Source organism: Leptonychotes weddellii, chromosome 15, assembly GCF_054177405.1.
Source record: "Leptonychotes weddellii isolate Sample4059 chromosome 15, ASM5417740v2, whole genome shotgun sequence".
Classification (NCBI taxonomy): domain Eukaryota; kingdom Metazoa; phylum Chordata; class Mammalia; order Carnivora; family Phocidae; genus Leptonychotes; species Leptonychotes weddellii.
The window spans coordinates 5053326-5067216 of record NC_138383.1 but is presented as its reverse complement, the minus strand read 5'-3'; the positions used below and the strand labels follow the sequence as shown (position 1 = coordinate 5067216).

The 13891-nt window shown below is 43.3% G+C and overlaps 1 protein-coding gene across 1 annotated transcript in view; it reads right to left on the bottom strand.

Annotated features, from left to right (window-relative positions):
* SRP68 (signal recognition particle 68) overlaps nucleotides 1–13891 on the bottom strand; it is a 30346-nt gene that overhangs the window by 6575 nt on the left and 9880 nt on the right. The window contains exons 8-10 of the mRNA XM_081804466.1: nucleotides 12734–12874; nucleotides 3187–3285; nucleotides 1062–1126 (exon numbers count right to left, since the gene is read on the bottom strand). Coding sequence (XP_081660592.1) covers nucleotides 1062–1126; nucleotides 3187–3285; nucleotides 12734–12874 — 305 coding nt within the window. The remainder of the gene's footprint in view (nucleotides 1–1061; nucleotides 1127–3186; nucleotides 3286–12733; nucleotides 12875–13891) is intronic.

Sequence of the window (13891 nt, the reverse complement as noted above, 5' to 3'; positions counted from 1 at the left end):
TACAAGACATTAAATGGTCATTCTTGCTCGACATTCACGTAATATCTAATTCCCTCATGTAGATTAAGGTACAGGGAGGTGTTTTTACAAAAAAGGAGGGGTTGGGGAATGGCTGAAAATTACCAGGTTCATGAAAAAAGTTACAAGCAGTAACTAAGCAATGAAGATTTCAAGGTCACATGGGGTAGAGAATCTAATGAGAAGTGCACTTTTTCCCAAGTCATTTTACTTCTCCCCTGCACAAAGTTCCAAAACTGTCACTCTTCCTTCCACCCCTCTTCAGGGTGAACAGAATGATCCACACCTTTAAAACAAAATTAAACTTAACAAGGTGATTTAAAAATGTATATGAAAGAGCAAAGGGACAGAAAGAGTCCAGCTGTGTCTGAGGAAACCTGCTGGGGGGCTTGCTCCACCAGACACCAAGACTCAAGTCATAGGCATTCACTGTGCTGGTACAAGTACAGAAAATAAATCAGCAGAGCAGAAGAGCATCCAGAAAAGAGCATGAGAGGAAAAAACGGGCTGCATGCCGGACGGAGCTGGCACCGCAGGTGAGTGGGGAAAGGACGGTGCAGTCCATAAACTGCACCCGAACAATCCATCATCCTCACGCAAAAAGGTGAAGGAGATCCTTACACCACACTCAAAAATAAACTCGAGAGAGAATCAAACTGGAGTTGAAACTGAACTTAAATGTAAAAGGGATGACAGAAAACATTCGGAACACAGAGGAGAGTAATTTTCGGAGCCTGGCAAGAGGAAGGCAGTTACCTCCGGAAGAGAAAGAGGAATAACCAGCGTGGGGCCAAAGGGAGCTTCAAAGTTACTAGTTGTATTCTTATTCTTAATGTATAAAATTTAAAGTTATATGTATAATAGAATAACATACAAACGCAATATATAGACTCCTATGTGATAAAACCTGCATATGTACGTTAGTATTATTCGCTATATAATAAATCAGAAAGTAAAATGCACGTAAACATTATATATACTCTTTCATTCCAAGGATATCTTTTACTACAGTGCTAAACAGTAAAAAAAATTATAGCCCTTACCTATGCAGGTATTGAAGATTAGAGACCTTCCCCGACTCCCCTTCAAGGGTATAATCTCTCTGTTTCTGTGGAAAGCAATAAAGGTAAAGATAAAACAGCTGATCCCGCCCTTGGCTCTGACCACCTCATTCCATGGTGTGGTCTCCAAAGTGCCTGGGAACACAGGCTCTAGTAAATCAGGGGTCCTGAAATATCAAAGACCCCCTGGGCATATTCTAGAACAAGGCCACACAGTTGTCACCAGCATCTAAAAACTGGACTTAAGTAGGAGAGTTCAGAGAATGGCCAGTCAGGCTTCCTGTCCACTGCTCCCGTGTCCAGACCCAAAGCATGAACAGCAGACAGTCCATAGTCCATGGCACCATTTTCGGGTTTGTGCCTTCGACCCACATTCTGAGATCTAACCCCTTAGGCTGTCAGCTCAGCCTTTTGTGGTTGTTTGAATGGCTCCTAAAGATGCATACGTCCTAATTCCAGGACTTGTGAAGGTGTTACCTCACATGGTTCAAGATGGGATGAAGTTAAGGATCTCTTAATTAGCTTGGATTATCCAGGTGGGACCAGTATAATTAAAGGTTCCTTCTAAGAGGGAGGCAGGAGGGCCGGTGACAGACAGAAGGTATTGGGACTGAAGCAGAAGTCAGAGAGGAGTGAAGGTGCTAAGCTGCTGGCTCTGAACATGGAGGAAGGGGCCACAAGACAAGAAGTGTAGGTGGCCTCTAGAAGTCGGAAAATGCATTCTCTGGAATGCTAGAAATGGATTCCTCCCTTAGAACTTCCAAAGGAGGGGTGCCTGGGTGGTTCAGTCGGTTAAATGTCCAACTCTTGGCTTTGGCTCAGGTTGTGATCTTAGGGTCGTGGGATCGAGCCCTGCATCGGGCTCCACGCTTAGCGTGGAGTCTGCTTGAGATTCTTTCCCTCTCTCCCTCAGCCCCTCCCCCTGCTCGAGTTCTCTCTCTCCCCCTCTAAAATAAATAAAATTAAAAAAAAAAAATTAAAAAAACCCTTGCAAAGGAATGCAGTCCTATGAACTTTTTTTTTTTTTTTAAAGATTTTATTTATTTATCTGACAGAGAGAGACACAGCGAGAGGGAACCCAAGCAGGGGGAATGGGAGAGGGAGAAGCAGGCTTCCCGCTGAGCAAGGAGCCGGAAGTGGGACGACCTGAGCCAAAGGCAGACACCTAATGGCTAAGCCACCCAGGGGCCCCGCTATGAACCTTTTTTAGATTAACAACCACCCAGGCGCGCCTGGGTGGCTCAGTTGTTAGGCATCTGCCTTCGGCTCAGGTCATGATCCCAGGGTCCTGGGATCGAGCCCCGCGTCGGGCTCCCTGCTCATGGAGTTGGAACTGCACTTGTTAAACGAATGGGCTCTCAAGCAGGGTGCACACGACCCGAAGAGTGGGGTATAAGAAGAAAATCAGAACTTCTGTTTTTCTCATTTCTACTGAATAAAGTATATAATTTATAAATAAATGTATCAGAGGTACATGCTGAATTCTACTTATGGGTTGCATTATCATGAAAGTTTGCAGCCCACTGCTCTAGACCTGGGAGATGGGATCTAGAAAGATCCCATGTTTGCTGCTGGCAGGAAAGACCTGGAGAACTGAACCCAGACCAAGATGGGAAAAGCCATCAGACTTCCATAGCAGTCCAGGCATAGGACAAAATCAGAAACAGGGCAGGGGCGAGGGATGGAAAAGTGGAGAGAGAAGTCAAAGGGAGAGCTAGTAGGATTTCTGGTGATAGGAAAGAAAGAGACAAAGACAGTCCCAAGGTTTTCAGCCTAGATGCCCAAATGAAATCATAGTGACATTAGAAAAAGGGAGCACTGGAAAAGTCCACCTGGAGCCATGAATTTGCAACCAAAGGCTTCACAGGTAATAAATGAATCCATTAGGAAGAACAGGATGGAGAGGAAATTTCTCAACCTGATGGGAGTTCAGAGGCTTCTGTTGTTTGTCAGCCCATCACTAGATCTAAAAATACCTTGGCTAAGAGTCTGTGCACTCAGACCACTGGGCCCACCCCACCCCCACCCCCGCCCCAAGAACAAGACACACAGACTGAGAAGGAGCTCAGCCAGGAGCAAGAGCCGGTGGCCCAGCTGACAGTCCTACCTGATCGGGCTTGAGCTCTTCCCGCACGGCCTGGATGGCGTCCCGACACTCACTGAGCATGGATTCAAACAGACGCTCCTTGGTTTCTTCACTTTCAGCCTAAACAAGGGCAGAATGCAGTAAAAAAATTCTCCTCTGAGTAAGCCACAGTATTCTAATGGGAGGAGGGAACAACCATGCCTTGATTCCCCCCCATTTATACACAAACACACACATTCAGCCAGAAACACCCCAAATCAGAGATCGTTTCAATTGTCACTAGTCTCCACCAGCTAAGATTTTTCTTACAGGCTTATTCATTATTCATACGGAAACAGAATGATATATATATAAATATACACATGTATGTATAAATATGAAGGGAGCACACTGAAAAAGGATCTGCATAACTGATCTGAAACGATCTGTCAAACAAAAGATGCTTTAAATTTTTTCCCATCATAGAACTTTCTACTACTTTCCTCCACCATTTCCGCCTCTGCTCAGGACCTGCCCCCGACATCCCTGAAACACGGCACACGAGAACAAATGGTCTCAGGCCTACTGTGTGCCAGCAGAGTTACCCCTACAAACGTACCCCAAAGACTTGCCTATCCTAGATTTCTTTTAGGTCCAAGTGAGTAACGTTACTAACCAATACCAAGTCAAAAATATTTCTCCTAAGGATCACACGAAGCTCCTTTCACCACAGAAATTGTGCCCTTAGATATTCCCTGTGGGTATGCTGAAGTTGACAAGCACTCCACGACAGTCTGCACAAGGTTCAAGGGCGTCACCCCTCTATTAGCCAGCTGGGAAAAGGGAAAAGTGATTCATTAACGGAGTACCTGCCAAACCACATTACCATCCTAAAGAATCTGACTGAGCTGGTAGGAGTGGATGAGAGGCAGAAAGGAGATGAACTTGTGTTGCCGGCAGACCCACTGTGACATTAAAACATCAACACTCCATTATTATATTTGACTTTCCACAGAAACATCCAATCAGATCTCTTGACATTCAACTGACCTCTAAGATAGCCCAAAAGAAAACCCATTACTGCCCACTCCTTTAAGAGGTTGGTAGGGGCTTAAAGAAAAACCTTTCCTTCCCTTAAGAACTCTTATGTTTTTCCTAGTTTCCAGTGTGTGTGTGGGGGGGGAACTTCCTTGTAAATTACCCAATATAAATCAAACATACTTTTCTACTTATATTGACTTTTCTGTTGCTCACTAACTTAGGAAAAAATCAGGGGCACAGTCATTCTATAAATCTCTAAAGGCAAACATAGCCACTATTAATGTACTGAAACCTAAACAGCATTGTCCAGCAGAACTTTCTGTGATGGGGCACCTGGATGGCTCAATCTGGGGAAACATGAGACTCTCCATCTCCAGGATGTGAATTCGAGCCCCACACTGGATGTACACATTACTTAAAAATAAAATCTTTGGGGCGCCTGGGTGGCTCAGTTGGTTAAGCGACTGCCTTCAGCTCAGGTCATGATCCTGGAGTCCCGGGATCGAGTCCCACATCGGGCTCCCTGCTCAGCAGGGGGTCTACTTCTCCCTCTGATCCTCTTCCCTCTCGTGCTCTTGGTCTCTCATTCTCTCTCAAATAAATAAAATCTTTAAAAAAATAAAATAAAGGGGCGCCTGGGTGGCTCAGTCTTAAGCGTCTGCCTTCGGCTCAGGTCATGATCCCAGGGTCCTGGGATCGAGCCCCGCATCGGGCTCCCTGCTCGGCGGAAAGCCTGCTTCTCCCTCTCCCACTCCCCCTGCTTGTGTTCCCTCTCTCGCTGTGTCTCTCTCTGTCAAATAAATAAATAAAATCTTTAAAAAAAAAAAAAAATAAATAAATAAAATAAAATAAAATCTTTGGGATGCCCGGGTGGCTCAGTGAGTTAAGCATCTGCCTTCGGCTCAGGTCACGATCTCCAGGTCCTGGGATGGAGCCCCGCACCGGGCTCCCTGCTCAGCAGGGAGTCTGCTTCTCTTTCTCCCTCTGCCTCTGCCCCTCCCCACCACTCGTTGTCTCTCTCAAATAAATAAGTAAAATCTTTAAAAAAAAATAACATAAAATCTTTATTTAAAAAAAAAAAAAGAACTTTCTGTGATGATGGAAACCCCCTCAGCCGCCCTGTCCAGTCCAGCAGTCATCAGCCACATGTGGCTACTGAGCACCTGAAATCCTCAGGAATTTAAGCGTAAACAGCCACAGGTGTTCAAGGGTCTAGTGTACGCAACGGCGCAGAGAAGCACTTCACATAAAACGCCGTTAAGCAGCAACTCAAGTTAGCAAGACTCTTCGTAATAACAGTCTTGCTTGCTGGCCCAATGTTCTGAAGTACAAATCCTGTGGACGGAGGCAGCCATGTAACAGTTAACGACCGGACTCGGGTCTGTGAAGAGACTCAGCAGCAGGTGCCGTGTGTGTGTGCGTGTGTACGATACACGTACGTACACACGCACACACACACTGTGCGCACACACTGTGCGCACACACTGTACACGCACACACTGTACACACACAGTGTGCACACACACTACACACACAGTGTACACATACACTGTACACACACTCTGTACACACTGTACAGTGTACACAACACTGTACACACACAACACTGTACACACTGTGTACACACACACTGTATCCACACACTGTACCCACACACTACACACACTGTACACACACACTGTACACACACACACTGTACACACACACACTGTGTACGTATGTACACACACACACACACACAACCGGAGCCACACTGTTAGCAGGCAGGATGAGCTCATGCATCAGTTCTGATGTCTTACAATCTGGCAGATATGCCACCAACACTATTTTAAGAAGTTCGACATTTGGGGCAATGGGTATATAAAGTAAGAGAAGAGTAAACTTCATTTCACCAGCTACACAGGATTTGTCTGCTTTACTGTAGAGAAGAGTGCAGCTCAAAAAAACCTAAAATGATGCAAAACATAAACCTCTTTACTGCCATGTATTACTCTTGTTCCCTCGGAATAAGGACACCTCTACATCAAGGTGCTGAACGTAAGCAAACTTTCCACTGCTTCCACAGAAGTCTAAGTTCCACTGGGAACTTTACCGAAGACTGAAACCACACTGCAGGAAAAAGCCCATCGGAAGGGGAGAGCTTCAGTCACTTGGGTTTTCTGCCACCCACACTGCATGGTGACTCAGAGATCACTAACCTCTGCAGCAGAGGTTCTCAGGGTTCTCCCTGGGCTGAACAAAATGTCTCCAAATAGGAAGCCTGAAATGTACTTTGCTACTTCACTCATATTTACATACCTATATCTTGGAGGCTAAAATCATCCTGAAAAGACAACGAACAAGAAACACCTCTCTACACGCAGAGGCAGGATTCCTCAGCATCTACATGCAGACCCAAGTCAGTCATGGAACCAACAAGAATGGGCTCCTAAACCCAAGCAGCAAACTCCCTGCATAAGACTTTATGGTCTGCCTGCACCTTTTTCCAGGCATGCCTCTGAGACAAAGAAATCTTCAACCCAGAAGTAATGTGTTACTTGGACCTAATAAATAAAAACAAATTCTAGATCAATTTTTATAAAACTTGGAACACCCCAAGATGTGCTGACAGCCTCAAGACGTGTCTCAAGGACCTGAAGAGGGAATGCAGCTGCTGTGTGTCCTGAGGTAGAGACCCCCTGCTATTCAAGAGAGTTTCCAGATTGTTTTCACTTGTCTACAAAGACTGCTGGAAGGTGGCGGTGTGACTAAGAGACAGACAAGGCAAGTATGACCACATTCTCCACCACACCTGCAGGAGAACCAAGGGAATGGGAACCAAGCCTTCCCCAGGCCACTAAGGTCCAGGAAACAACACATGGAAATCTGGTAAAGGAGAATACAAACCTCACTTAGGAACAGCTTTTTTTTTTTTTTTTAAAGAGAAGGACAAATGGTCTCCCTTTCACCCACACATTAAATTATTAACCATAACCCAAGGATAAAACTCATCAAACCGGCCATCTCTCCAAAAGAGCTGACAACATCCTCACAATGGAACCACCAGTGACAAGTCAGGTACAATCAAGGATTAATAAAACAAAACAGAAACAAATTATAAAGTAACACAATTATTCAGCCCAAGAAGACATAAAGCCTGGCTCAGGAGACCAAGAATTTTGCAACTGGATTTTGGCAGCAGATTAATTCCCTGCTCTAGTCTTTTCAGTCTAACACTTTATCTCCCTGAATTATTTCTTCCTTCTATGCTTTTCAGTAAACTGCTGTTCTAGTATTTAAATGTCACAAAACCTCCACAAGCAAGCATAAACGGCCTACCAAATGCTTGCATTCCAGTCCCTACGGGGGGGCAATACCAACACTAGCCAGGCGAAGAAACATGAAGAGGCGCCTGGCCGGCTCAGTCGGTGGAACGTGCGACTCTTGATCTCTCGGTTGTGGGTTCAAACCCCATGTTGGGTGTGGAGATTACTGAAAAGTAAATCTTTACGAAGAAAAAAAAAACAAACATTGAAACCAAGAGCCCTGCATCTCCAAGGCACAGCTCTTGGTCCCCAAGGCAGGGAACAACCCACACAATGAGAATGGGGAAGGTGGAGAAGACCTGTGTGACATCCAGCCAAATAATCTGGTAGTGGCACCAATGGGCACATGGTTCTTCCTGGGATTAACCTCAAATGGCCAAAGGGCATTTTCCCTAGTTAATAACCCATGATTGATTCAATTCAATAGATATTTAATCAGCTACAGTGCTAGACCCGACATCTAAGGATTTAACTGAACTTTATTTCATACTGTACTTGAATTATTTTACTTAACGGCTAGATTTGATATATATGTGTGTATAGGACAGTAGGCACTGAACTGTTTTAATGTTAAAACCTTACCAGGATTCCCTGGGATTGACACACATTTTGTCTGATCTACATCTTCCACATCTGCCACATTATTTAAAGACCTCTGATACTCAGAAGGGACCCTAATGCACTGTAAGATCTTTAACAACCGGAGAACTGTATTCACTGCAATTAGCACATTAACTAGGCACTTAATAGGGGCTAACACTACACATCCTACAAACACTGAAATGATAAGGAAATATTATAAACTTTATGTCAATAAATTCAACAATGTACATGAAATTAATAAATGCCTTTTAAAAATAAGACTCCTCCAAAGACACAAGATGAAACAGAAAATCAGAGTAGCTCTTTATCTCATAAAGGAATTAAATTTAAAACAAGCAACAAAATTTAAAAACCTTCCCGTAAATATCAAATCATTATGCTGTACACCTGGAACTCATGTTTTATGTCAATTATATCCCATCCCAAAAAAGGAAAAACAAACCCTTCCTACAAAGAAAACTCTAAGCCCAATAGTTTCACTGGTGAATTACAACAAACATTTGAAAAAGAAAAATACTGGTATTACATAAATTCTTTCAGAAATAAGGAAGGAAAATCATCAAACTTGTTTTTGTTTTTTTTTTTAAAGATTTTATTTATTTGACAGAGAGAGAGAGAGTCAGCTAGAGAGGGAACACAAGCAGGGGGAGTGGGAGAGGGAGAAGCAGGCTCCCGGCCAAGCAGAGAGCCCGATGTGGGGCTCGATCCCAGGACCCTGGGATCATGACCTGAGCCAAAGGCAGACACTTAACGACTGTTTTATGAGGTGTGTACAACCCTGATACCAAACCCTGAAAAAAGACATTCTAAGGAAATTATAAGCCACTTCCTCATGTAAATAGATGCAAAATTCTTAAATAGTAGCAAATGAAATCCAGCAATGTATAAAAAGTACAATAATATACCATAACCAAGTGGGGTTACCTCAGATATACAAGATTGATTTAACACTGAAAATTAATTTAATAGCCTTCAAACATTCCTCCCTCTTCAGCCTTTACTCTCAAATTGAAAGATGTGAAACTGTCCTCAGTACGGCTCCTTCTAAGCCTCTGCTTTCTTACAGCCTTCACACACTCCACCATAGCCCATGGAACAGCAATTAAACACGCATATACCATTCCTGCTTGCCAAAGCCTTTTTTTTTTTTTTTTAAGATTTTATCTAATCATTTTACAGAGAGAGAGACAGTGAGAGCAGGAACACAAGCAGGGGGAGTGGGAGAGGGAGAAGCAGGCTTCCCGCGGAGCAAGGAGCCCCAAGGACCCTGGGATCATGACCTGAGCCGAAGACAGACACTCAAGGACTGAGCCATCCAGGCGCCCCTTGCCAAAGCCTTTTAATTTTCTTTCATCTCTTCACAAATATCTAATAAATAATTAAAATACGTAGAGCTAGTCAAAGCATGGTCCTGGGACCAGCAGAATTAGCATCGTTTGGGAACTTGTAAGAGAAGCAAATTCTTGGGCCCCAATGCAGACTTACTAAATCAAAATCCCTGGCGGGTGGGGCCTTGAGTATTTTTTTTTTTTAATGATTTTATAACTTTTTTCATCAGTGTACCCTTTCCCCATCCCGCCCAACCACCTCCTCTCTGGTATATCCTAGATTCTATACACTATAATCTATGTTATATACTATATTCTTATAATAAAATATGCTAGGGGAGAGAAAACATTTAGAAAATCATATGGAAAATACATTCACAGCATTGTATTATATTTATCAAAAGAAAGTCCACCTGTAAGTGGACCTACACAGTTCAAACCTATGTTGTTCAAGAATCAACTGTATTTTTTTTTAATCTATTCAATGTTGGAGTAACATTGCTGTTTTGTCAAGTAGGCTCCAACATGGGGCTTGAATTTACGACCCTAAGATCAAGAGTTGCACGCACCACTGACTGAGACAGCCAGGTACCCCAACATTGCTCTTTTTTTCTTGCCATTACTACCAAAATTTTGGCCAATCTTGAACTGCTTTAGAGGGAACAGCTACAGGGCACCTGGGTGGCTCGGCTGGGCATCCAACTCCTGGTTTCAGCTCAGGTCGTGATCTCAGGGTCCAGGGTCATAAGACTGAGCCCCATTGTCGGGCTCCTCACTCAGTGGGGAGTCTGCTTGAGGGTCTCTCTCCTCCTCCTCCCGCCCCTTCCCCCAGAGAGCACACTCTAATAAATGAATCTTTAAAAAAAAAAAAAAAAAAGGAGCAACAGTGACCTGAAGACCCAGAAGTCAACCCTTCAAATATGCTAACACTCAAATCTGAGAGTAATCCTTTTAAAAATGTACACAAAGCTCAACTAGTCATCACGATTGAAATGATCTTCAATTTTAAAAGCAATGGCTTCAAGTGCAGTTGTAAAATGCTTTTACTTCATCTAATTATAGCTCAAGCTGATTTTATGAATAAGGCAAAAGATCTCCACCGTGTGGGTTTTTATTTTTTAATTATGCATACAAAGCAGGAGAAAGATAAATTCAAATAAAACCCCACTATCCCTTCTCTTTCCACATGGGAAACTCCCCTGCCCCCACTAATCTACTAAATTGGAAAGGACTATTTGCTTCAATTAACGTTCTGCTCATTCCATCTAATCCAGGGGCCCAGGACTCTGCTTTTGTACCATGTACCATATTAAGTAAGATTACATTAGCTATTCACCAAAGCCAAGTAAAATGATCCTGTTACTAGCCTTCCTGATACATGGAAAAGTTCAAGGAACACGAGCTTTGGAGTCAAAAGGGCATGGTTCATAGGCAAGCACTCCCTTCTATCAGATGAGTATGGCTCAAGTTATATGGTCTCTCTCAGACCTGTTTTCCCATCTGTACAATGAGAGTATCACCCACCCTGTAAGATTAAAAAAGTAAAAACTTGAAAGCTTTAAACAGTGTATCTGGGACATTAAGGAGGACTATTACCCTCCTTTGCTCATCTCTGTGGTGTCTCTGTCCAAGTGACCACCGTGTATTTTTAAATTTTGTGAACTGATACATAAGACCATGGAAAATCGTTATAACATGCTAAGAAAAACAGGATTCAAAATCAGATTGCAGTATGATTTCTACAAGTAAAAAAATGCATAACATCACTTGTGAACATGAAAAATGCTAAAAGGAAATCCAGCGCTGTCCTTTTTATGAGCAAATGCAACATCAATGAAGGTATATGGGAAATGGGACTTTAAAACATTTACCTTTTCTAAACTTTAAGCTAAATAACTTTTTTTTTTTTTAAAGATTTTATTTATTTATTTGAGACAGAGAGAATGAGAGAGAGAGTACATGAGAGGGGGGAGGGTCAGAGGGAGAAGCAGACTCCCTGCTGAGCAGGGAGCCCGATGCGGGACTCAATCCCGGGACTCCAGGATCATGACCTGAGCCGAGGGCAGTCGCTTAACCAACTGAGCCACCCAGGCGCCCGCTAAATAACTTTTTAAAATTAGTAAATGTTAGCTTTCCTTGTCCTTTAATATACGTGTGGCCCATTCCTCAAGAGACCCCCCATTTAATCTGCCCCATGGCCACCCCCCAACCCCGACCACAGCCAGAACTCCTGCCCCATTGTCACTGACGGCAGCTCTTCTCTTCCAGAACATACCACAGTGAACAAAAGAATTAACCCAACCACATAAGCTCAAGAGCTGCTATTAGAATCGAAGTCCAGAAGAGACACTACCATACAACAGTGCCAATGAAATGCTCTCCAGAAAAGCTTCTCAGGCTTTTAAAGGACAAATCAACTTACTAGTATTGCTCTCGTCTTCTGCCCTTTATGCAAATCGAAGAGAAACGAGAGAAGCAATACACAACCTAGACAGAGGCACAAAGAAGTTCTCCCACTGTTGAAAGCTGTCCTCAACCCAGAGTAGCTACTTCGGAACAAGTCACTGAAAAGTATGGACGCTTAAAACAACTGATGAGCACAACCAACAAAGCACTCCCACATACAAATTATTCAGGGTGCAATGGCTTACTGTGAAGGGGCAGGAAACGCCCCTGGGGCAGGCTGCAGACCTGCTCAGCAGCTGGGTGTTTTTTTAAGATGCTCTTTACCCCATGGAGGAAGAGATCCAGAAAGTGTCTTCATCACTGTCTACTTTGTACAAAGCAAGATCACTAGGATCTCTCATCTTTTGGAACTTATTCAGTTGTTCATACCCACGAACAGGTAACAATTATGTCCATAAGCAACATCGAGCAGTACCACTTTGCATGAACGTGGCGTAAACGCCACATGTAGAACAAGATGTTCTGGCTTAGCCAGACTCTCGTGGAGAGGCTCAGGAATGAGAGGGGCCCCTTTAGGGACAGAAGGCTAGGACAAGAGGTCAGAGAGACACAACAGTTAGGCTGCTGCACCACCTGCTGGGCCGGACGGGACCCCTCGCATTAAGCCAGCCTCTCACCGCTCTCATTTCCACGTCCACGTCGAGGACTGCCGCTGCCAATTATCTTTGCCCTCTCAATGCAAGAACTCTCCTATGAGTTCAACTTTCACAATAATTTGGTGACCAAATCTCAAATAGCATTAAGACAAATTTTTGCTTTGTGAGAAATGAACACCCATCTACATCGTAAACACACAAGGACAACTTCAGACACACACGGAAGAGGGAATGGGCAGCTGCCCCTCACCTGGGCAATGGCTGCTTCGTTATCAGCCAATCCCAATAAAAAGATCCTCACTTTGTCGATCTTCACCGGAACCGTTCTCCCTCTCCATTCCACTTCACTCATGGTGGCTGCCTGTTTGGCCCGAGTCTGAGTGATCAATGCCTGGAAAGTTTTCAAAAGTCAAAGCTTTAATTGCTGGTGGTGAAAGGTAGAAAGAACTGTTAGTTGTTTCTTTCTATAACTAACATATTAGGCCTTACAGATTAGTATACAAATTGTATTTAAATTCCTCCATGGTATCATCTATCTTAGCTTATAGGAACTCAAACATTAAAAGGACATAACAGAAAGTTAAAAAAGAGCAACACTGGGGCGCCTGGCTGGCTCAGTCAGTAGATCATGTGACTCTTGGCCTGGAGGTAGTGAGTTCAAACCCCATGCTGGATGTGGAGCCTACTTAAAAGAATAATAATGACAAAAAATTTTTGAAAACTTAAAAAAATTAAAAAGAGCAACACTAAGGTTCAGTAAGGGTATAGGAGAGAAACTATCTGTATATTCTATAAACAGAAATGTAATTTAGTAGAAACTTCCTTAAAGATATTTGTCAATATGAATCAAAAGCTTCCAAAATATTCAACCCCATGCTTAGGAATGTATCTTAAGGAAATAACTAAGAATGTGTACAAAAACACTGATATTCATGGTAATACTCTTTATCACTTAATCAACAATAGTGAAGTGCTCAAATGAAGCAGACTTCAGTACAATAGAGTACTACGTGGCTATCAAAACATGACAGTGTAGGAATATTTACTGAAGTGGAAAAAAAAAACCACTCGAGATGTTATATTTAAAAACCACGTTACTGGGGTGCCTGGGTGGCTCAGTTGGTTAAGCATGTGCCTTTGGCTTAGGTCATGATCCTGCGGTCCTAGGATCGAGCCCCACATTGGCCTCCCTGCTCAGCAGGGACTCTGCTTCTCCCTCTCCGTCCGCCCCCCCCCCGTTCATGCTCTCTCTCAAAATAAATAAAATCTTTAAAAATTAAAAAAAAAAAAAGCACGTTACTGAACAGTGTATACTGAGATCCCTTTTTTTTTTTTTTAAGATTTATTTATTCGACAGAGAGAGACACAGCAAGAGAGGGAACACAAGCAGGGGGAGTGGGAGAGGGAG